This window comes from Taudactylus pleione, unplaced genomic scaffold, assembly GCF_031769625.1.
Source record: "Taudactylus pleione unplaced genomic scaffold, aTauple2 ptg001990l, whole genome shotgun sequence".
In the NCBI taxonomy this organism is placed as follows: Eukaryota; Metazoa; Chordata; class Amphibia; order Anura; family Myobatrachidae; genus Taudactylus; species Taudactylus pleione.
In genome coordinates this window covers 3174440-3199449 of record NW_028286386.1, presented here as the reverse complement: position 1 = coordinate 3199449, position 25010 = coordinate 3174440, and the positions used below count along the sequence as shown (strand labels likewise).

At 43.2% G+C, this 25010-nt stretch overlaps 1 protein-coding gene across 4 annotated transcripts in view; it reads left to right on the top strand.

Moving 5' to 3' along the window:
* Positions 1-21978, top strand: part of UNC5A (unc-5 netrin receptor A) — a 335992-nt gene extending 314014 nt beyond the window's left edge. For 3 of the 4 annotated variants that reach the window (XM_088465535.1, XM_088465532.1, XM_088465534.1), the window contains 5 exons: positions 4586-4819; positions 5654-5803; positions 8824-8988; positions 10695-10900; positions 20817-21978. In XM_088465535.1, coding sequence (XP_088321661.1) covers positions 4586-4819; positions 5654-5803; positions 8824-8988; positions 10695-10900; positions 20817-20982 — 921 coding nt within the window. In that variant the 3' untranslated portion in view covers positions 20983-21978. The remainder of the gene's footprint in view (positions 1-4585; positions 4820-5653; positions 5804-8823; positions 8989-10694; positions 10901-20816) is intronic. The other variant, XM_088465533.1, reaches the window with a different exon arrangement.
* Positions 21979-25010: the final 3032 nt, after the last annotated feature.

Sequence of the window (25010 nt, the reverse complement as noted above, 5' to 3'; positions counted from 1 at the left end):
TCTTCTCTCCCAGGAGTCTACTAAATTTGGGAAGCTCCCGGAGTGTAGGGAAGTATGCTCTGCAGAAAATAAAGTCACCAATTGTTTGTGGTTATGTACATTGATTTTTGTGTCACACAGTACTTAGTATTTTGGCAATGACAGATAGCAAAGGCAATGATAAGTTACATTATAGATCAATAGCTAATGTATAGACTATAAAATATACATACTGTACCTGCTATTGTTTGAACTGCCAGCATCAGGTTATAAAGACGTGATCGAGTCATCACAGCCCCCCCCCCCCACCCCCTATACAATGGTGAGATTACCGTCATTATAATGCAGGGGGTAGGCCCACCATGACGCAATTCAATCACATCACCTCCCACCCGTGGACTACACACTTTCGCTCGGTAAGTCGTCAGCTGTGTGTTGGAGGCCGATCCGAGAGACTTGGCTCATCTTGCAGGCGGGAACGCCACCCGATTTTCGGGAGTCTCCTGCCTCTTCGGCCGAGCAGCCAAGAATGCTCCAAGTTCAGAGACACAGAATGCAAGGACATTATCAGGCCCTTCTAGCAACAGTCAGGCAGATGCATGACTAAGGGGTATATTAGTTTATTATCATGTTTTAGACCATCATTATAATTTCTTATCGCGGCAATAATAATTTATGGTTCAACCAAATGTATTAAAAATCACATCCTGGGCCAGGGGCTCCGGTAGGATCCAGTCCCTGAGATGTGTAAAATGTATAGTGATCGGAAATGCAATCGATTTACTTGCTGGTTCATGGGTCGGCTGCGCTACTGCACATCCAGTCATCAGACCGTGCATGTGCGACCAGCCATTGCAGAGGAGGTGTCCTGCGGGTTCTCCTCCTGGTAACTTCTGCGGTGTGTAGCCTATAGCAAATAGCATTCTCTACCGGCCCAAGGTTTCTATGAGGACTGCTTCAATGCCAAATTTACCAAATTGTGGCGTTAAGGAATCTTTACTATCAGTTGCTGGCCGCCATTATAATATACTGTACAAGAGAAAATAAATCATAGTTTCCTTTAATATCCCAAATATATCATGATACTACTGCTAGACTTTGTGCAATGGGCAATGTACATAATGCTGTACACATTAAACTACACTTAACTAAAGTTTATATCACTTGTAAAAATTGAGTCACAGACCCCCTTATTGTACTTAATGTCACACCAGACTCATTAGTCATTATGAATTCCGCCCTGCCTTGTTTATGGACAGAGTGGCACTAAATTTGCTATATGTCTGACAGCTTTTATCAAAGAACAAAGCAATATCTTCTTCTGTCACAGTGCATTTAATAATATATTGTGTCACAGAGAAAAAGGACAACACTAATTTGTACATTATGACAAGCTGCAGCCAGAGCTTCCATGGAGCCGTCCAGCAATGAGAGTAAAACATTTAAGTGACAACACAGAAGCGGTTCAAATTGCTGTTTAATTTGTTAAGATGATCTTTGGATCCTTGTTCTCATTATCCCAGCTGTACATAGTGTTTTTCTTTCCACAGAGTATTTTATTTGGCCTTAATCTCCCAGAATACAATACAAGTGGACCCAGTCACAGCTTCTGACAATGTACTTATTCTCTATTGCATAATAAATAATATGGCCATCTCATTGTTTTCCATCTAAAATATCTGCTAAATGAATAATCATAATAATCTGCATGGGGAAATAGGCTACAGGCAATGAATGATCCTGTCATATATGTGACTGCTGGTGTTTAGGTCAGTGATGTACTGTTCAATGGCTGTGAAGTCTGCTTTATTAAATCATTTCATAAGGAATAATAGCAATAAATGCGGGTGTGGATCTTCTCTCTGGCCATAGGGCTGTGGATAGAAATGAGTGACGTTCATTGTCAGTGTATAATAAAGCCTGAGCATTGCATAAAAAATAAAATAAACTGAAATTAACATTATATGCAATTCTAAAACTGGACGCAGTGCAAATGTTGGGCCTGCTAGAACAGAGGCTCTGATTTAGAGCCGGACGCTCTGACAGAGCGCTCACTCTGAATCAGGGCCGTCCCTCCCGCTGCCGCAAGCCCTGGAGTGCCTTTGGCTCTATCAGCCAAAAGCACTCCCACTGACATCACTAGTGATGTCAGTGGGACGGGCCCCAGATGGTAGGCGTTTCCATGGGAATGCCTCCGTCTGGGCAGCCACGCCCCCGGCACGCCCACCAAAGGGGGCGTGCTGTCTATCACCATCGACAGTACGCCCCCTTTGGTGCGAGACCCATAACGACGGCTTGGCTGTCGTTTATCGGGTCTCGCGCATGCGCACGACGGAGCCACATGCGCACTTGGGCAACATCGACCCGCTTGCGAGTGCTCAGCGCTCGCGAGTGGGTCTGAATTAGGCCCAGAGTGCCCTCATCCTCCTCTTTAGAATGTAAGCTTTCACAAGCAGGGATCTCTTCCCTCATGTGCTTCTCTTTACATTTTCTTCTACTCTTTACTCCCCATAAGGGCACCTAACACGTGACTGCGAACTCTCGGCTGCTTACTGTGATTGCTTTAATCGCTGTGCTGCACTGTAATGTACTGTAAGTTACTTGTTTCTTGTTCACTTATTAGTTATGTACTATGTAAGGCGCTGCGGAACACTTGTGGCGCCATATAAATAAAGGATAATAATAATAATAATCATCCAGTCCTACAGGTGAATGAACAGTTTTTACTATTAAAAAAAAGGTGTATGATTGTCTTGGTAGCCAAGTAGTCTCATGGTGATGTTGCTGTGATGCTGACTCTTTGGCTATAGTAATCTTGTATGTTACTGTATCTGTTTGTGTGGAAGCTATATGACATGTTAATAGCTTTGCATGTCCATGTCGCACCGGGCTATGTCTAGCCTGTACACAGGTTGACATTATTATAATAACATTGGGTGCCTTGAGGTTGTAGGGTGATAAGAGACATCCCTAGTGAATAGGATAGGCTCCTGGTTGGCTGGGTATATTGTAGGGCTGTAGGTTGATTCAGCGGACTATGAATCATATGAATGTTTTGAGGGATGCAGAAAATGTACTGTGTACTCTCTACATTGATAATATCATGTTCTTGCGGTTGGATAAGGATGTATAGACAGCAGGTTCACTATAAAGTTTGATGGTGGCTGACATGAACGGTCCGCTATGGAATCCAATCAGGATGCCGGAGGACGGGATGCCAGACGTCAGTATACCGACGCCAGAATCCCGATGCCAGTCAGAATGCTGACGCCGGCATCCTGAAGGGGTAAAGATACCGACGTTGGCATCCCGAAGGTAAGTATGGGATTTATGGTTAGGGTTGGGCGAGGGATGGGGGGGTTAGGTTTACAATAACATATATTTCATTACTTGCAAGTTGTCATTATGGGGTCTATTTACTAAGCCTTGAATGGAGATACAGTCGACAGAGATAAGGTGCCAACCAACCAGCTCCTAACTGTAATTTTTCAAACACAGCCTGTGACATGACTCATGACATTTAGGAGCTGATTGGCTGGTACCTTATCTCCGTTCACTTTATCTCCATTCAAACCTTAGTAAATAGACCCCTATATTAGACTAATATCATTACTGTCAAGATATTTGTGGTCGGCAGCAGCACTTCTTTCTGTCTCCATCACTTTTAGTTTCCATGCTTTTCCTTTGTGTAGGTGAAAGAATAACTCTTTCCCATGAGATTCTGTTTACCAACTCCGTCTGTGCTCCGCTGTCATCTTTGTGATGTTCTCTACCACACATCTACTATGGTGCTTACTTGTATTTGTTATTATATATACTTCTGTGTATTCAGGTATTGTTATGTTGTGTAACTTCATATATCTGTAAGCGGACTGCCTGGTGCTGTGAAATCTATGGTGCCTTATAAATAACTGATGTGATGACTTTTCTCATACAGGGGCCTATTTCTGGAACTAAATTAAGTATTAAAGGGTCTATGTACTAATAATCACGGTACTGCCGCGATTATTATGTATCTAACTCGCCATGGATATTTTAATGTTTAATAAAAATATCCCGTTTATATACTACGGGAAACTCACAGGGACAGCGGTGGCGGTACCTGCTGTCCCTGCGAGTTACATCCCCGGCATGAAGGAGAAGTCTTTAACAGAAGTGGAAACTGATACTGCACATGTGCACAGTGTCAGCTTCTGGGACCGGCCGAGGTCTGCGGGGGAGAAATCGAAAGATCTCTCTCCTGCCCCTGGAGCCCCCATAGACCTGTAGCAGTTTACACCATCTGAAGTTGGTGTAAACTACTGGTGCTAAACTCCGAAAAGCTTTGCTGCTGCCAGCACACTGGGGTCCGAGTGCCAGACACATACATCACAACCAACATAACGTAAGGATCTGTCTACTCTGTACAGTCTGTGCCATTTGCTAATTAGAGAAACTGCTATTTAAAAAGGTGTGCATGAAAAACCTTTGCAGCTGTAGTCAGCAGTAATGTGAGGTCTGTGCTGTATTATGCAAACAAGGCTCTCCTATTACTGTATATAAAAATATAACAAGTTTTTCTAGTTTCTGTTATATTACTTATGTCCCTATGGATTTCTGTTAACAGGATGTCTTGCAGCTTGACGGGGGAAGCCCATCACACCACTATTACTGTCACCTGGAGTCCCGCAGCTGTTACCTATTCACAGAACAGCTGGGACGCTTTGCTCTGGTGGGAGAGTCTCTCAGTATGTCAGCCACCAAACGCCTGAAGCTGTTGCTCTTTGCCCCCACCTCCTGCACAGCTCTAGAGTACAGCCTGCGAGTGTACTGTATCACTGACACACAAGATGCCATGAAGGTGAGTGAGAGGAGAAGGCCACACATAAACCACAGCTATTAAAGCCTGGATGTGGTTCACTGACTCTAATGATGTGAGACTGTTTATTATGAAGCATATAAAACACAATGTGATACAATAATTCATTGCTGATCCCACTGATGAAGATGTGCCGTGTAGGAGTTCTGATGAGGATTCTGGATGTTTGAGAACTACAGTTATAACATTGGCTTTTAAGGAAGCACCTGCAATAGCTATGATAATAATGAGGTACAGCGGAGCTTGGCAGTCACCAGACAGATGCTGGGTTACACAATGCTTTGTCAGGTAATCAAAGCAAAAAATACAATCAAAGCAAACTGCACTTCTCCAGTAATGAAAAGGCATCATAATTTAATCCCCTCAGAAGAATGCATTAAGATTAATCTTTACAATTCCAGTTGTGGTATTCGGGCTTTCATTGTTTATGAATGTAGTAACAAGCCACTTATCCTTGTGGCTCCATTACATCCGTCTGTCAGGATGTGTGCTTTTGGCCTGCTTAGAAAGCTCTCACTTGAACAATCTTGAATTGATGTAAAACAAAGTTCATCGGCTGTGTAAGGAAGACAGCTGTGCCCAGGCGTGTATTGTCTTCTCAAGGATGGTAGCTGTGGGGTCAAATCAACACATACGTGGCAGGCTTACACAGCCACAGATGTAGGGACAGTACACAGACAGGACCATGTCCTTGATGATCTGCAATAACAAAGAGTTGGGTGTATGTAGCTGTGTTAACGCATTCTATTTTCTTTCCAAACATAAATCATGTAAACTATGCTTCATTCCTTTATAACTGTAGATGTTTTTCCACAGGAGGTTATACAGCTGGAGAAACAACAGGGGGGGCAGCTGTTAGACGAGCCGCGGCTCTTGCATTTTAAGGATAGCTATCACAATCTGCGTCTTTCTGTGCATGACATGCACAGCACCATGTGGAAGAGCAAGCTCTTGGCCAGCTACCAGGTATGCACAAAACCCAGGCATTATCTGGCTCAATACCAACCATTCATACGGCAGGTCCTGTTGAAGACCAGATGTGATTGGTCACAATCACACCTGGTATTCAACGCAGCTTAAGTAATATTAGTCATGTATTTACACAAGATTAAACCTCTACTGAATTCATGTGTCTTTACCACTAATTAAATGTGAGCATTGTTGTAATTGAAATTAAATTGATGTGTAGAAACTCATAGGAGGTTGGTTAAAAGTTTCCATCTGCACCAGTGCAATTATAGGGGGCCTGGACAACCTGGGGCAGTTCAGGTTTTGAAAAATGACATGTCCCAGCATGCTCTGCCAGCAGCAGGATGTCAGGCTTGTTGGTAATTGCAGTCACAGGTTGTCCAGGCATGGCTTACAGCATTCTGGTTATTTAAAAAAAAGCGAGCTGTAAACGAGTAGTATATTCTGATTTACAAATATCGCAAACACTATATATACGTATATATCGCAAATATCAGCACAATATAACACAACCATACTGAACATCTAGACATCTTAGTCAAATGCATTGCACCTCAAAGCATACAGAATATAACCACTAACAAATACTAATAATAGAGACGGGATGATACAGTTGCATAAACATACTTTGATCTGACACAGGGAAACCGTGGGCTTATTTTACAGTGAAGACACTTTTTCACCAAATGTAACCTTTTGCCCTCACTAAGGGGTCTATTCAGTAACAGTGACTATGTTGCCCAGAATATTATCGGGCAACATCGTCACGATATTTTATCATTTATGATAATATGCTGTATGTAACCTATTCAGCAATATTTTGAGCAGGGACAGCGGCTGCAGTAACACGCTGTCCCTGCGATGTCACAGAAGGGATTGTTTTCGGGATTCCGAAAACAATCCCTTCTGTTTGTTCCCTGCGCATGCTCAGTCATGTGCTCGGGAAAAGTCTCCGTCCTGACCTCCCGGTGACCGCAGAGGGGTAAGTACAGCTTTAGCCTCCCGAAATTGATTGATATGTGTATACAGGCTTTATACTAGCCTGTATAGATGTATATTTATGTGCTTTTATATTTAACATTTATATATAAATGTTAAATAGCACATAAATATACATGTATACAGGCTAGTATAAAGCCTGTATACACATATCAATCAATTTTGGGGGGATTAAAAGCCTCTAGAGTGACTTACCTGTCGCCGATCACCGGGAAGCAGTGACGGAGGCTGGGCGGGGTTACAAGATGCTGCAGGGACCTATGAGAAATTTCCCCCTGTCCCTGCAGTTTTCGGGATATTTAAGTATTTTCTTCATGTAACACCATTCTGAAATGTCGTTATATAAAGTAAATATTTATCGAGTGAACTAACGCTTTTTGCTTTGCTGAATAGCAAAAAGTGTTAAAGCACTGTATAGATCAATGGTCTAATCCCTACAGTGCGGTATTCAGCGAGATGGGAATCAGACCCATGAATAGACCCATAAGCTTTCTACTGGTCTAATAGTGAGCAGGCACACAACAGATTTGCAGATCTTGTCCCAGACCAGTGGCGGGCTGGGCCGGGGGCAGGGTGCCATGTGCCCCCCGGGCCACAGTGTCATGCGGGCCGCGGGCCGGGGCAGTCTGTGTCACTGTGACACAGACTGCACCGCATGTGTAGCGCTGACCGGACGGAGTTCGGTCAGTGCTACACAAGTGACAAACACACAGCCGCCGGCTCCGGCAGCTGTGTGTTTGTTTTGATCAGCAGCCAATGAGAGTTTGTCAGACTCTCATTAGCTGCTGCTGCGCCCACTGCAGGAGCCGCTCCATCTTCCGGCTCCCGCAGTGGGCAATGGGAGAGGCGTCATGACGTCATATGACGTCTCTCCCATAATGCAGAGAGCCCGGCCCGAGAGGACAGACGGAGGAGCAGATGGCGGTGGCAGGAGCAGGGATTCAGGCAAGTGTTTTTTTTTATTTAGTTTTTTATATTACGTGGGTCCACTGGGGGGGGGGGGTCTGGCACTACAATGAGGAGACCACTACTGGGGGCACTACAAAGGGGGGGACTTCTACTACTGGGGGCACTACAAGGGGGGACTACTACTACAGGGGGCACTACAAGGGGGGGCTACTACTACTGGGGGCACTACAAGAGGGGTACTACTACTGGGGGCACTACAAGGGGGGGACTACTACTAGGGGCACTACAAGGGGAGGGGACTACTACTAGGGGCACTGCATAGGGGGGAGGGGACTACTACTAGGGGCACTACATAGGGGGGAGGGGACTACCACTGGGGGCACTGCAATGAGGGACCACTGCTGGGGGCTCTATATAAAGGGCAATACTGGGTGTACTGCATAGGGGGGAGACTACAACTGGGGCCACTATTTAAGGGGCATTGCATAAGGGTTACCACTATTGGGGGCACTGCATGGGGGGTGGACTGCTACTGGGGGCATTATATAAGGGGCACTGCATAGGGGGTACCACTATTGGGGGCACCATATAAGGGGCTTACTACTGGGGCACTGCACAGGGGGGACCACTACTGGTGGCACTATATAAGGGGCTTACTACTGGGGGCACAAGGGGCACTGCATAGGGGGATCACTACTGGGGGCACTACTGGAGGCCTGCATAAGGGTGTTCTCTCCTGTGGCACACGGGGGCACTGCATATGGACACTACGACAGGGGGCTGCCCCTAATCTTTATTTTTACCTTACATTAATCCCATATGGACCCGCCTCCTCCCTGGAACCCTTGAGGGGGGAGGCCGAAGCACGCACGCTCTTCGGGCACCCTGGCTACACACTACTCCTCTGCCAGGGCCGCCTGCATGCATTTTCCCCCCAGGCTAAAACTTGCCAGCCAGCCCCTGTCCCAGACACTTCTTATCCTCTCTGTGGGACCTGGCTTGTGTCCATTTTTGTTGCCTGGTCTCATAATAGATGCTTGTGATCCTTAGCTATTAGTGATTGTCATGATCTGTTCATCATCTCTTTTCTTTTACTGTCTTTGGTGCAGGAGATCCCATTCTATCACATTTGGAATGGAGTACATGATAACCTACACTGCACTTTCACATTGGAACGCTTCAGTCTCGGCACTTGTGACCTCTCCTGTAGAGTCTGGGTTTGGCAAGTGGAAGGAGATGGTCAGAGTTTTAACATCAACATCAACCTAAGCAAGGTGAGAGAACAGTAACTTTGTATAAAAATTTTCCCCATTATGACAACTCAGAAATTAAATATAGAATTTGTAGCTATGAACAATTTGCTAATCCCAGATGAAAGTAAGAGGACCTATCATAATTAGAGAATAAGCCTGATTTAGAGGTGGATGCAAATCCCGTCGCGGCTGTGATCCCATATGGAGCACTTGTGCGAACACATGCAATTGTCACAGCTGCAGGGATTTGTATTGAGATGCCCGCTGGTGGTGTCTGAGGTCCAGTGCTTGTGTACACAGATACACCATCAGTCACTGCATCGATGTTCCAATCCACCCTATGGTCGCCCAAAATGTCAGTTCCGGAAGTAAACCGCTGGAGGCTCAACCACTGCGTACAGATGTGTAGGCACGGACACTGCCCAAAATGGTCGCAACACATCTGCATTTTAGTAGCCCACCCCCCATTACCACCTACAATGCTCCCAGACTGCCAATCACTCTGTATCCATGTCCTCACTGCGACTGCTGGTGGTAATAAAACTTAGTGTATCTGCAATGCGACTCATACGCGTGCACAGCTCAACACCGCAAACAAGGTATTGCGCCCACCTCTGATTCAGGCCCTATGTCAGACGGGTGGATGTGATGGATTTTCAACATTTCTTAATGAACCTACTTTAGAGTTGACAAGTGCCTGTAGATCAATGAGGGCAGCGTCAGGAATAAGGAGGCCGGTAATGGAACTTAAAATTGCTATCAAAAGCGATAGCCTAGACCAGTAATAACAAGTAGCTTGCCAGCACTGTATAAGAAAATGATGAAGATTATGTAGTGAAGTTCAGTATGTGGCTTATAGCTAAAGAGGTCAATGCCAGTTGAACAGGTCAGCAATTCTCCTAACTCCTTAAGAAATAGGACACATTCTACTTTTTTGACCAACGTGTACCTGTAGGCAATATAAGGCAATTTTAAGTTCCATAACCAGCCTCCTTATTCCTGACACTCCTTATTCCTGACACTTACTTAAAACCAGGGCCCTCATTCAGAGCCGCTCGTTAGCGGCAGTACGCTCGTTCCGAGCGATGTTCGCACATCTGCGCATGCGTACGGCTTTTAGTACGCATGCGCGAACCAGTCAGTGCGGCTGAAAATCGTTTGTTCGCTATATAGCGAGTGCCTGCTATTTTGAGTGACAGAATGAGGCGTATGTGGGTGGTAACAGGGGAAGGTGCTTGAAAACGGGGAGTGGAGATCAGAACGCAGGCGTGCTTAAAGGTCAAAGCGGGCGTTTTATGGGTGTGCATAATTAATACAGCAGCATCATTGACCACGTCACTTGGTTGTTTTATAGTCAGAACTGCTCGCAATATAGTGGTAGGAAAAACCAGCCACAAGAATAGCGAGCAGTTCATACGCTGATCGATGTACTCGATTAATCTAATAAATAGCGGACATGACGTATGATGCAAGCGGCCAGGGGACGTTTTTATCAAATAAACAAGCGCATGTTTTGTTCGCTCGTTCAGACATGGAGGCGGCAACAGACCGCAAGGAGCGTACGGTTCATTTGAATAGCCACCCCCTTTTTCTGAACGAGCGAGCGCTAATTGCGAGCGGCTCTGAATGAGGGCCTAGGTCACTTGGAGTGTAGCACTTTATTTTCCCTTCACCCCTCCTCCCCTTATCTCTCTACTGTGACAACTTATACCTCTGGTCACATAAAGGTTCTGACTAAGAATGGTTTGGTTCAGGAAAGTCGCCCATCGCAGATACTGCTGGATGAAGGAGAAAAGGATGCAGCAGCTCTGGTGGGTCCCAGCGCCTTCAAAATCCCCTTTCTAATGAGACAGAAGATCATAACAAGCTTAGATGAGCCATCCTCCCATGGAGCCGAATGGAGAGTGTTAGCTCAGAAGCTGAATCTGGACAGGTAAGTTGAGCATTAAAATTTAGCTTTGCGGCTTGCTGTATTATACACTTCATTTGTGATTGGCTTGCTACAGGGGTATAACTAGATATTATAGCCACATTCTCATGGGAATCCTAATCTCCCAAATTCACACTTTATAAATACTTCTGCAGCTGGCATTTCACAATTAAAAAAGAAAAGCATGTCTTTATTTAGACAAATACCTAACAAGTGTTTTCTGCCTAGTGAAGCCATATCTGTTCAAGCAGAATTTTATTGAGTGAGCCTTACAGTGATGATCTAAACCAGTAGTGTCAAACTCGGGCCCTCCAGCTGCAGTGGAACTACACATCCCAGCATTCAGTGCCGCAGTTTTGCTATTAGGGCTGCTAAAACTGTGGCAGGGCATGCTGGGATATGTAGTCCCACAAAAGCTGAAGGGCCCGAGTTTGACACCACTGATCTAAAATGTGTATATATGAGTTGGCCAAAGATCAGGCTTTTCAGAGCTCAGGTCTTGGATCTGCCATGCATGGGCACCGTAAGAGTGGTATCATGCAGGTGCTTTACCCACGAGCACTTTTTCACCTAGAAAAGATCAAAGTTCATGTACTCAATAGTAACTGTAGTAACTGGGTTAAGCTAATGAATGTAAGGTAAGTTACACATCAGGATGATGTGTATCCGAGCTGACCCGACGCCCGTTGGAAGGATATATCGGACGGTCATATACATTGCACGATCCGGTATACAACTGACCAATATACTCCTCTTCCATCCTGCATTAACCTGCATGCGAACATCAGCCCATCTTATGTGCAGCACATCAGATGGAACAACATCGCTGATGACACACATGAACACGCCATTGAGGATACATGGTTCCGATCCAAGTTGGAACGATACTGTATGTCATCCAATATATCGCTTGATTAAGGTACTCTCCTGTTGCATAAAAACTATGTAACTTTTAAACTGAAGATTCTCCATGCAATGTTTTCTGACCTGAATTGCTCTCATATGATAGAGAAGGCACATTCCTCCTAAACTGCAAGGTATCACTAATGGAGCAATTCAGCACTTATAAAAGCTGTACTTTTGTAGCTGGAAAAGGCATTAGTGTTCACCAGCATAAAGAACATGTCCATTGAAATTGTGTTTTTCTTGTCTAAATGTATGTGCTTCACTTGATAATAAGATGATTTGCAAACAATGTTATTCATTTTTCTGATCCTTTATGGTTGAAAACAACTTTTTAAGTGACAGCATCAGCTCTGTTGCCTGCCAGCCATGTTCTATTGAGAATTGAGAAGGTATATAGATATGTGAGCTGCGCTATCCAGCTCAAATATAGATAGGTTAGATCATTTCCTGTAGAATAATCTTTTTACTTATTTTCTACCAGAATACCCAAAGGTGGTTAATAATAATTTAAATATCATTGTTTTCAACTGGGGATATGAATTATATTATTTCAGTGTTGATTGTTAAAAATAAGATTACAATGAGTACGGTTGGCACTCCTCCTCCTATATATTACTTGCCCAAGTGCTCATATGCAGAAAGACTCGCAGCAGGCATAGGCACTCAGGGAACTTGAAAAGAATGAGGGTCTCATTTATCAATGAGTGATATTCTTGGTATCACTCATTACTAATCTTAAATGGTGCTCCAACCAATCAGTTCTTAACTGTCATTTTTCAAACACATGACTGTTAGTAGCTGATTGGTTGGAACACCATTTAGGATTAGTAACTAGTGATAACAATAATATCACTTATTGATAAATGAGACCCTTATGCTGCCCATCCACTACTAGATGAGGGGACGACGGCATGATTACGACGCCGTCGTCTCCCGCCGGGTGAAGTGCATACACTGAACGTTCAGATGTTCAGTGTATGCAGATCAATCATCCCCGAACATGGCAACCTGACGGCTGTCTTCAGGTTGACCGTCATGCTCGGGCGATGATTGATGTGAAAAACGACCAGCGGGCGCGCGCATCGCTAGCCGCTTTTAACATTTTACTGCCCAATTTGCGGGCGATTATCAAGCGATGGAGCGATAACGACGGTTGTTATCGCTCAATCGCTAGGTTTAGTCTAGTGGATGGGCAGCATTAGTCAGCACTCACTGACCACATTCCAATGTTTCAGCTCTTTAATCTTTCATCAGTGAACTGTATACTGTATAATACAATATATATATATTTATAATGTGCGGGAAATTGTGTCAATTCTACCTGTTACACAGTATACCTCCTCATTATCTCCCATCAACCATTATCCTTTTTTGAAATTCTGGACACCTACGAATGTGGGGTTAACTTTTTACTCTTTTTTATTTAAATTATGTGGTCTATAGTGTTTGGAAGGTGCCTCCACAGGTGTGCTATTGTATTTTAAAAAGGAAATCTGTATTATACACTGATTTTCTTGTATTATACTTTGCCTTTAAGTAACATGTCTTTTTCTGCTAGGAAATGCTTGTCCTTCTCACCTGTATCACTTTTTACAATCTGCAGATAAGAGCTCCAATTCAAAAACCATAGCAACCAGCCATTTCCTTGCCCCTTTATGCACCCTCACACACAAAACTGTAAAAGAAAATGTCACAGTGATTAGATGTCCTATGTTCCTTATGCTTTATTTCCTTAGTCAGAGCTGTAACTAGACTTTTTGGTGCCCTATGCAAGAAAGAGCATTGGCGTCCCCCTCATTTTTCAAAAGGACATAATGCACCCCAAAAAAGGGGAATGGCCTCATGGGGAAGGGCCAGGAAAGAGATAGGGGAGGCCAGGAGATGCGGGGGATGAAATAAGAGGCAGCTACAAGTGAGAATGATAATAAACAGAAATTTGACAGGCCCAAACAGCGCCCCCTGATCTGTGGTGCCCTGTGCGATGGCACCGGCCGCACTACCCTAGCTACGGCTCAGCCCTTAGTAGTCTAAAATAGTTTTGCAAAAACTTCATACCAAAAGTTTAATGCAAAAAAATATATTTTTTAGCTGCTGCCTGGAAATCGTTGTCTGGTACAGAGGATTAAACAGACACATTACAGATAACCGGCCAGTGTTTCTGCAAACTAGTTGTTTTCTCTATGCAAGATGGTGTAGAGCAATTTCCAACTTCCAGAAACATATCCAGTTACAAAATGTTGGTTGAAATGTACATTAATTCCAATGGAAAGCCCTGCAAGGACTCAATAGGTCGCGGCAGGTCATGACTGTTGTCAAGAAGGCTTAGATGACCTTAGACTTAAGGTAGGCTTAGATAGCGGGTGCAGCTGAAGCTAGTGAGTGAAATACTATAGGATGAGATTAGAAAAAGTAAGTTATTATTTAAGAATTGCAGAGGTGGAGGTGGTCAGCGGCGCATGCCCGGCTGGGGTGAATGGCAGTAAATATAGAAGCCACTCCCACTTCCTCTTTCCAGAAAACGGGAAAACAATATACTGGGCCTGATTCAGAGCGGTGTGCTGTGCCGATGTTCACGGAACACTGTGAGTACACAAAATTCGCTAAAAGCTCTTATGGCGTATACGTTACACAGAGTGTATGCACAAAGGCGCGGTTGCGACTGAGATGCACAATGTCAGAGATGTCTTGGAAAAATGCTGGTTGATCTGGGACAGTGACTGGGAGGTGGTTAATCAGATGCATGGAGATGGTCTGTATTATGGGCATGTTATGGGAGTGTCATGGGCGTGTCGCTGAATTATTTGCATACACAGACGCTCAGTCATGCACTCTGGAGGCCATACTCAAATGGAAAAACTGCACCCGCCATAAACTGGTGTAAGTTGCCATGGTGCGACTGATTGTTACAGTATCTACAGATGCTCAAAGTGGGCGTCTCAGTCCTTGCACATTCATACGCACCGGTGTACACCAGGGAAGGGATCTGTAGCAGCATTTACATAAAGTCGCATATGGGCGACCGCCAAAAGACACCTCTGAATCAGGCCCAATATGTACTGATATAATGCTTCAGGTGCCCTCATGCAGTCTCTTTTGTGATCTGGGAAGAGGCATAGCGGATAAAATTGTGGCAAGTTGGGTGACGGTTACGGAGGCAGTGAGAGCAGGCTTGGAAGAAAAGGGTCTGGAGTAACAGCTGGTGTGTTTGTTCTTGTTGGTGGCCAGTGCAGAATAGACCAGTAGTAGTGGTGGTAGTAGTAGTTACTAGTGGCAATGCATAGTAAATGCAAAGTAGAGGGCCTGGATCAATTGATTTACTGAGTGGCTTAGATTCCAATAAAGGGTGGGAGCCCCAGAACTGCCCACCAGTAGCATGGAACCAGATAAATAATATGCCTGGATTTAAGATGTAATGTGATGCCAGGACAATGATTGTAATAGCAAAGCAGAAGAGTGTAAGAGAGGTGCAGGGTGCTGAGACATGACTGCTTGGCCTTCACATGCATCTAATAGATATTTTAAGAAGATCAAAGTGGCAGTTGCATCCCAAAGGAAAGGGCAGGACACCAATATGTTTGGGAAGGGTCACCCATATGCTTAAACTATATTGCTCCTTTTTTGCCTTCCATTCTTCCTTTTAATATGCCTTGTTCTACCACATCCTTAAAAATCCCTTTCTTGATCCTTCCTCCCTAATTAACTACTGCCCTATCTCTGAGCACTGTTTGCCTCCAAATTCCAAAATAGGTTTGTTTGCAATTGACTCATGACCTTCATCTCCTCTCACTCCCTTCTCGACCCATTCCAATTAAACTTTCGCCCTCTCCACTTGACCTCATGGTGGCTTTTGACACAATGGACCACCCATTCCTCCTGCAAACACTCTACTGTATTGGGCTCTGGGACACACAGCTCTACTACTATTTGTCAAACTGCTTCCTCTATGTCTCCAATACTGTCTCCACATGCCCTCCTTTCGGTCAGCATCCCTGGAGGTCCATGGCCCACTTCTCTTCTTTTCTCCATCAACATCTCTTCTCCCTCAACATCTCCTCTCTGTGTGAGCTTATGAGCTCTTTCAGCTTCCAATATGACTTGTAGGCCAATGATACCTAAATTCATTTCTCTTCTCCTGACCTCTTCCATGTCAGGCCATACCAGTCTGCATCTGTTCTTGGATGTACCATTGCTTCATAAAACTGAATATCTCAAAAATATTGTTTTTCCCCACCAAGACCGCAAACTTCCCACTTTGCCTCTGGCATGCTCTCAAATGCTCATAAATCTATCCAATCAACCATGCCATTTATATTTCTCCTTTCTTTGCCTACCACTCCTCCTCCTAAATATCCACCCTCTGCAGCCCCCAACTCTGCTCCACTCTACATCTATATGTCCACTCATAGCCCCATGAGAATATAAGCTCATACGAGCAGGGCCCTTTCCTTTTTTGGCTCTATGTAACTATGTAGTTATGTATATATGCAAAACCATGAACTTGTTTATCACTGTCCTGTTTGATCGTCCTTGTATTATTAAAAACTGTTCTGAATTGTTATTAACTGAGTCCAGGTTGGAAGGAAATGATCATGACTTCCCTTTTCAATGGCCTGGGAGGACTTTGTTTAGAGCTGATAGGACATTGAAGTTTGGCATCGGTACATATATATAATGGCTGGTGTACGGATGTTGCCTTAATTACTACTGTTTGGCTGGCTCAAAATTCTCATTGTTGAAGTGTAGACCATTTTATTTTCCTTGTGATTTTTCGGTGCTTCTTCTGACTGCAGTATATCTTCTACCACAAGCTAATGGCATCGTAGTTTTGGATCTTTGTTCAGTGCTATTTCCAAACAGCAAACTAAACACCCAGGGGTATATTTACTAAAGTGAAAATTTTTAGAAGTGGCGATGTTACCCATAGCAACCAATCAGATTGTAGCTATTATCTTCTAGAAGGTGCTTGTTAAATGTTAAGTAGAATCTGATTGGTTGCTATGGGCAACATCTCAATTTCTAAAAACTCTCACTTTATTGTTGCCTTTATTGTTGCCGGTGACTTTAATAAAGCTAAACTAAAATCAGTTCTTTCAAAGTTCACTCAGAACGTGGCTTTACCGATGGGTGTGGATAATACACTAGACCACGTATATACTAACATCAAGAATGCTTATAAGACCATTTTCTGATCCCACATTGTGCAGTCAGATCATTCGTCTCTTTTTTTAGTTTCAAAATATTTACCATTAATTAAACGGTCCAGGCCTGTTACTAAGAATATTACTGTTTGGCATTGGGGGCTTTAGCTCCAGTGCAATTTAGAATGTAGTGACTGTGAGATATTTGTGGATGAGGCCATGGTGGATTCACGTATTAATGTAGATTCATTGGCGTCTATGGTTTTGTTGTATGTTAATTGTTACATAGAAAGTATTACTTGTAATAAAGTAATTTGGTTATTTCCCAATGAGAAACCGTGGATGACTGGTGAGGTCTGTTCCCTGCTAAGATCTAGGGACAGGGCATTCTGATCTAAGGATAGTGTAGCATATAAGCCGTTCAAATTTGAAGAAAGGTATTCGATCGGCCAAAGAATTGAGAGTCACTTTAAAGAATGTGATGATTTGAGGGTTATGTGGCAGGGAATTAAGAATTTAACTGATTTTAAAGATTCTAATATTTGTACCTACAAAGTGGTGGTCCCTCTGAGGATGAGTTAAACAAATTATATGCAAGGTTTGAGAAGGCTAACCTGATCCCTGAAGTGAAATTATGCGAATTCCCCCATTAGGAAGCCCTTTAATATTATCTAAGTCTGATGTTAGGCTTTACCTATGCAAAATAAAATGCTAGGAAAGCACCCAGGCCAGATCGTATTCCAGGGAGGGTTTTGTGAGAATGTGCTATTCAGCTAGCAGGTATTTTTACAAAGTTTTTAATTTCTCATTAGAACAGTGTGCTGTTCCGAGATGTTTTAAAACCACTACGAGTATCCCAGTTCCAAAATTATCTGTGTCTGAGTTAAATGATTATCGTTCCATTGCACTGTCAACATTAATCATGAAGTGTTTCGAGAGATTAGTATTATGATACCTTAAGGCTAGCTTACCGGTGGGTTTTGACTGCTATCAATTTGCTTATAGGGCAAATAGAGCCACCAAGGATGCTGCTCTTATGGTTCTCCACAAGGTTCTCATTTAGAGTATAGAGATTCATATTCAAAATTGTTGTTTGTGGACTATACCTCTGCCTTCAGCACTGTTATACCGGCTGTGTTAATTGCCAAGCTCCAAGATACTGGTTATTAACTGGTTGCTGGATTTTTTTTGTCAGACGGTCCTCAGTCGGTCAGGATAGGTGACTCATTTGGATACTTTTATTTTGGGGAAAGTTCACCCAAGTGGCCCAGTGTGTGTTACCAGAAGGGGCATGGCCAAGTCACAGAGGGGGTGTTCCTAGTACAAGACCCTCCCATTTCCTCTGAATTCTCCCTGGAAATGCAGCGCAGATACATGAATACACACACAACAATTAACTCTACTTAAATATCCCAATATAAATTAAAAAAAACCTGTTTGTGTTACCTCACTGAAGACGGACTGATAGTTTGGGTCTCACAAGTCAATCTGGGTTCTAGCCAGAGGCTGGCATCAGTAGCGAGAGACTAGGACAGGAAATAGTATGTTGTGATCTTCACTGTCAGCCAGGCAACATGAAACAGACAGTCATTCTGAATTTAACAGAGGTGGTAATAGGTAGCATAACGTTAAATTCAAAATGATCAGTGAATGCCTCTCATTGACTCACTTGACTTACAGATACAGCAGCCCACTCTGCTGTCTAATGGCGGAACTAGAGAATGATGGGCCCAGGGGCTAAAATATGCCATGTAAAATCCATTTTATTCTTTTATATAATGCCACTGTCATTTTATAGATATTTGAAGCATAAATACCTATCCTTGATAGTGGCATTATATGAAAAGAATGACATGGAATTTGAAATAGACTATTTATTATACCTATTATTATTGAGATTTATTAACTGTCATAAGTTACCATTGCTCACAGTAGGCTAGCTCGCTACCCGCAGCGGCGACTTGCCGGCGTAGCTGTCAGCAGTTTTATACTAATAAGTCTCATAACTATACTACTGCTGAATGCTGTGCCAGCAGATCGCAGCAATGAAGGGGTCTGCAGCCGGATGTCCATGTACTCAAAATGAGGCTATGGCCGCCTGGCTGCACCGCCGCTGATAGTTCTGCGCCTGCTGTTATCAGTCATCCTCTGATCATACGGTTGGGCCATTACCTCAGCTAACAAAAAGCCCCCTGCACATTTTCAGTTCATACCCTTCCAAGTTCAATTCCTTACTCTTAGTTCAGATGAATTCATGCGTACCCAGCAAGCCCTAAATAATAATGACTCTCCCAGGTGAATTCATCTACACCCTACAGTTAATTAGGGTCGAATTCAATTAGCCCTGTTAATTTAACGAGGTGGAAAAGGGTGTTAGCCACAGGCTTTAATGCCTGGAGCTATTCAATTCCAGACCCTTTTTATCCCAAGTCCTTTTAACACCCAATAAATTAACGTGTTGCCGGGAGCTAACGCATAGAATCCATGATAAGTTTGCGGACCTATGTGTTAACAAGGTCGTGGCACCCATTAACATGCTAGTTATTGGGGATTTCTGATCAGACCTGAAAAAAAATCCCTGTTCAGTGCAGCCTGCAGGCTTCTGTCGGGGGTAATTGAATAGCCCCGGGGGATCAATTAGCATGCAGTAAATTACCATGGCTAATTGAATCCCCCCCATAATGCCACAATTTAATTAATTTCCCCACCAACACTATTTCCCTCAATACATTTCTAGCCTGCAACTGCAGCTCACCTCTTCCCCTCTACCATCCATCTCGGCTAATTTATACTCCAGCACCTTTCCTTTATTACAGCCCCAGCATACACACTTGTGTGGAAAATTAAAAGTTTCTGATTATCTCCATTCTGTGTCTTTCTAATTTTTTTCTCTCTGTCTTTAACTAATTCTGTGGAGTCAACATTATATGAGACCCATGAAGGTCACTCATCATGGATGTAAATCAGGGAGATACAGTGCTAACAGGCTCGACTCATCCAGGTGCAGATAACAGAGGTGACATGTCTGGGTATCATGGGAATTTACTATCTTTCCCTCGCTTTACTCTTCTTTCCATGGATCTATTCTCCAGAGAAGTCACACACTGTTAAATTTCCCTATTTAGGCCACCTACTGCCCCCTAGTTTCTACCATCATTTGTTCATTTGAAACATGTCCTGTGACCTTGAACTCATTCAATGGGCCTCCTTCTGCTGCTAGCATTTATACATGCTTTTCCCCTTCTCATCTCATACATCCACCCATGCATTAATGTACTTTCCATAGGGCTGCTCGTCACCTGCACATTGCCGTGATCTATAACTATATCATCAGCACATTGAAAGGAAACAGTTGCTGCCTTAAAGTGCTGAGGCCATGGATTTGATTTCAACCAAGGCCCAATTCATGTGTTTAAATTTTCTCCCAGTGTTCATATGAGCTGCCTCCTGCAGTCCAAAAAACATATTGGTAGTTTAATTGGCTGCTGGCATTATTAGACTAATGTGTGTTTCCGTAGTAGAGAATGATTAAATAGTTCCTGTACAGCTCTGCATATAACGATAATACATTACATAGATTGTTTTATTGTTAAATCAAATGGATTTAACCAATTTGTCTGATTGACTGTTTTTGTTCAGTTTCCAGTGTTTGATTGTCATTTGCTCCCATACATTACCGTATTTTCTTTCCAACCAGCCAGTTAGTTGAATGATAGAAAAGATAATCTTTGGGTGTATGACCAACTTTAGAGACATTTCCCAAAATATGACAGGTCAGGGAAGACTACGAACAATCAGCATGTCCTTGTTTATTGAATATCTGCTGTCCATTAGTAAGTGACTTCACATACTCTCTTCTGTCTTTCCTATTACAGCCATTTAGGTTTCTTCATCTCCAAGGCAAGCCCTACTGCCATCCTCCTGAATTTTTGGGAGGCACAGAACTTCCCCAATGGGAACCTGGCAAGACTGGCCGCAGCTGTGGCAGAGATTGGGAAACAAGACTCTCTCATGTACATGATGTCAGAGGCAGAGTGCTGAAACAGTATCAGTCACTTGCACATTTCCAGCAAATCCTATGTCCAGGCTTGGCCAAAGGCCTCTTAGATTCTTGATACCAAGTCTGTGGACTTTACTCTCTAAAATTCCCCCTTCCCTGGCAACTGTGGGGGTGGAGGGCTTCAAACACATCTTCTCTTGGTTATAAAACCCCTGCCAGTGAAAGGGTAATGAAACGTTCAGCTCCTTTATGCAGAGCAGGATCTTCAAAGTACATCATAGTAATGTTGCTCTCATACTAACACATTAATTGTGAGGTCAAACTTGAATAACAAAGAAAGATTCCACGTTTAGAAAAAAGGCATTACAAAGCCACTGTCTATAACGTTGTTTTGTTTCATATTGTGGACCCTTCTAAATGAACACTGACACCATCTGGTACCAAGTGCACTGGACTAAAAAAAAACAAATCACCACATGCCACTCCCAGGGAATGAACCCACCAATCACCACAGACTTTACTTCTAAACCAAGTGTCTTGTATTGCTACCTTGTCAGTGGAGGTGCGACAGTGACACCCAGTATTTGTGTTGTTCAGTTATTACCAACACCCATACCCAGGTAAGTGGGGAAAGGTGCAATATATTTGAAAAATGTTTCCCACTAAAGACAGATATCCCCTATCTGATAGCCATAAGGTCACTGAAGGGCACACAGAGATCATTTTCTACAAGTAAGGGAGAAATTCAAACAACTGTAGTTTATTGGCCCTTTCACCCCTCAAGCCAGCTGTATATGCAAAACGAGAGCATTCCCTGCTCCAGGAGTAAGTGAATGAGTGTGTTTGATTGTGGAAGTGTGCGCACAAGTGTTTTATTTATTTTTTATTTTCAGATAAGAAAAATCATTTGAACAATAAAAAATGTGTAATGACCAGTGTTTTTTTTTCTACATTCTGTATTAAAGTGCATTCAAGTATTTACACTTGGCCTTATGTATATATTATGTTCATTCCGCTGAAGGTGTATAGTACTTTTAGGTGACTTGAATGTAAATAAATTATATATATATTGCTAAAAAGGTTGTATGGTTTGATTACAAACAGAGATCTTAGGTTGTTGCACATCTTCTAGAGGGTTCTATTGCTCTCTTGCAATTTCGGCTTTATTTATTTAGTACAAAAATCTCCATCTCCGGCAAAGTGGCTTCTCCCGACTTATCAATAGTTGAGTTACGGAAGAGTACAAAACCTCTTCAGCAGCTGTACCTGTAAGTGATGTGAGTGAGGGCGGAAGTGGAGGTTTCTGCCCACACTTTCCAGGAAAATTAGAAATTCGGCCAATTGCGGGCTCTGTTTGCTCACCACGCTGCGGGCACGGTGGCTCGCTTCACTCACCACAAGAATATATTCATCCTCTATGCCCACTTGGTTGGTAGGGAATGACGTTGGACACTGGCTGATGACGTAATCGTACAGAAAGTGAAGGGGATCTATCCCATTCCGTTGAGTTACACCCAGCTGGGTAAGAGGTCTTGAAAGAAAATTAACTTTCTTTAAATAAAGTATTTTTTCAAGACACATGTGAACATTTTTATTTTATTTATTTTTTATTTATTTTTTGGAACTGCATGCACAGATGCAACAAAGACTGGCTGGCAAAGTGGTAATAGTTCTCATGTCGCTGCAAGCCAGTATCACCAAGCAATATTTTCTATGACTGTGATAAGGAGCTAAAGAAAACCAGACCTAATGAAACTTAATAGTAAATAGACCCATTAATGTAGTTTTACCAATAGCTGCAATGTGAAAATAAAAAAGTAGCATAACTGCATTCTTTGCCAATCATTTACTCTCAGGAGGATTAGTTATGTTTGTTTGGTTTAATCAAAGAGGGTTTTGATGAAGCTAGTTAGTGTCAATGTAACGTTGGAAGATATGAATCCATCTTGCGGGCCATCTGTTCTTGTCAACAGGTTTTTTATATAATATTCTTAGTGTTTGCATTGGGAAAGCTTACAATTTACAGAAAAGTCACAAACCAAAACTGCATACTCTTCCATTTTTTTATTTTAATCTAACAATTACAATCTTGTTAGTATATATTGAAGCAAGATGTATAAACAAAGTGTATAAGGTTTTGAGCTCCTGAAATTACAGTCATATATATATATAGTGAACCCCACAGATCAATAATTTAGATCAGTGGTCCCCAACCCATACAGTAGCTTGCAAGCTATCGGTAGCTTGCGGCCGTAATTTGGGTAGCTCGCCCAACAGCAGTACTGCTGAGTCAACTAGGAGGAAGCGACCTCTGACAAAGTCATGGGTGGAGCCACGGGGACGCACGTCAGATGAATGCCATAGAGCGACACAATATGTTACGGATACCGTCTCAACATCACAGGATTCGACTGCATTTTGGGCGAATGACTCCCACCCAGCTCTGCCAGGAAAATCACACAGCGGCCATGCTTAAATCTTTTGCTCCTCTACTGCCCTTACCTCCTTGGAGTTGGTAATTAAAGAGTGAAATGTGCAACGATATCACTCTATTAATTAATGCATATTTTTCATTAGGCTTAAATGATTTTACATTTTTCAGTTATTAGCCAAATTTTATTTATTTAATTTTTTTAAATGTTAGTAGCTCTTCAGGAGGTTTCGTTTTTTTGGAGTAGCTCACATCCCAATTAAGGTTGTAGGCCACTGATTTAGATGCTTAATATTAATAATACATGTTTAATTGGACAGATGCAAGTTATATTTTCCCTTTTAAAGTGTAAATAAACTGTTAAACAGAATGTTAATAAACAGAATAATAGTACATACATGTAAGGTTACAGGGGTATTTTTACTAAAGTGCCGGTTTTTAGAAGTGGAGCTGTTGCCCATAGCAAACATACATCTAATGGCCGGTACACACTAGACGATATATAGTTCGATCCGGCTGGTCTAATGTGTACCACTCAACGGTCTAATGTGTACACTCAATGTCGCTGACTATGCACACTGCCGCACATTGTCAGCATCATCACCCGTCGGACCTGCATGCAGGTCTGACGGTCGACATTATAAGCATGGGTCATGCTGCCAAATTCAGCATGGCCCCCGCTGTCACGATGTCAGCAAGTGTGTATGTGTGGTACCCCAACCAAAGACTATCTGTTTATATACAATGTGGTACAACTCTTGCACTAAAAAAGGAACATTTATGGCTTCCCTATATATATATATATATATATATACTAGATATGAGCGGTTATATATATATAATAGAGATGAGTCAGGCAGACTCTCATTGGCTGCTGCATCCCCGGAGGGAGCCGGCTCCCCCCGCTGCGGGTGATGAGAGAGGCGTCACGAGTGACATCTCTCCCATAGTGCAGAGAGGAGCGGATGGCTGCGGTCACAAGCAGGAGCGGGGATTCAGTTACGTTTTTTTTTTTCGGTGTAAGGCGGCGCTACTGGGGGCACAACTACAAGGGGCACAACTACTGGGGGCATACTACAAGGGGCACAACTACTGGGGGCACAACTACAAGTGGCACAACTACTGGGGGCATACTACAAGGGGCACAACTACTGGGGGTACTACTACTGGGGGCATACTACTAGGGGCACTTGTAATGGGGGCATACTACTGGGGGCACTACTCCTTGGGGCATACTACTACTACTACAGACACTACTACTAGGGGCATACTACTAGTGGCACTACTAATGGGGGCATTGCATAGGGGGCACTACTACTGAGGGCATTGTGTAAGGGACACTATTGCTGTGGGCATTTTATAAGGGGCACTACTACTGTGAGCATTGTATACAGGGCATTACTACTGTGGGCTTTGTGTATAAGGGTCACTAATGTGGGCATTGTGTAAAAGGGGCACTACTGTGTGTCGTAACATAAATAAGAGACACTTTATGCTGTAATGTGAATAGGGCACAATGTGCGGTGTAATGTGAATAAGATTATGCACTGTGACTCCTTGGGCCGTAGCCCATTGTGTATACAAGTACTGTGACTCTGCTCGCCGTAACCCACTGGGTGGGTGGGAGGGCCCAAGGAC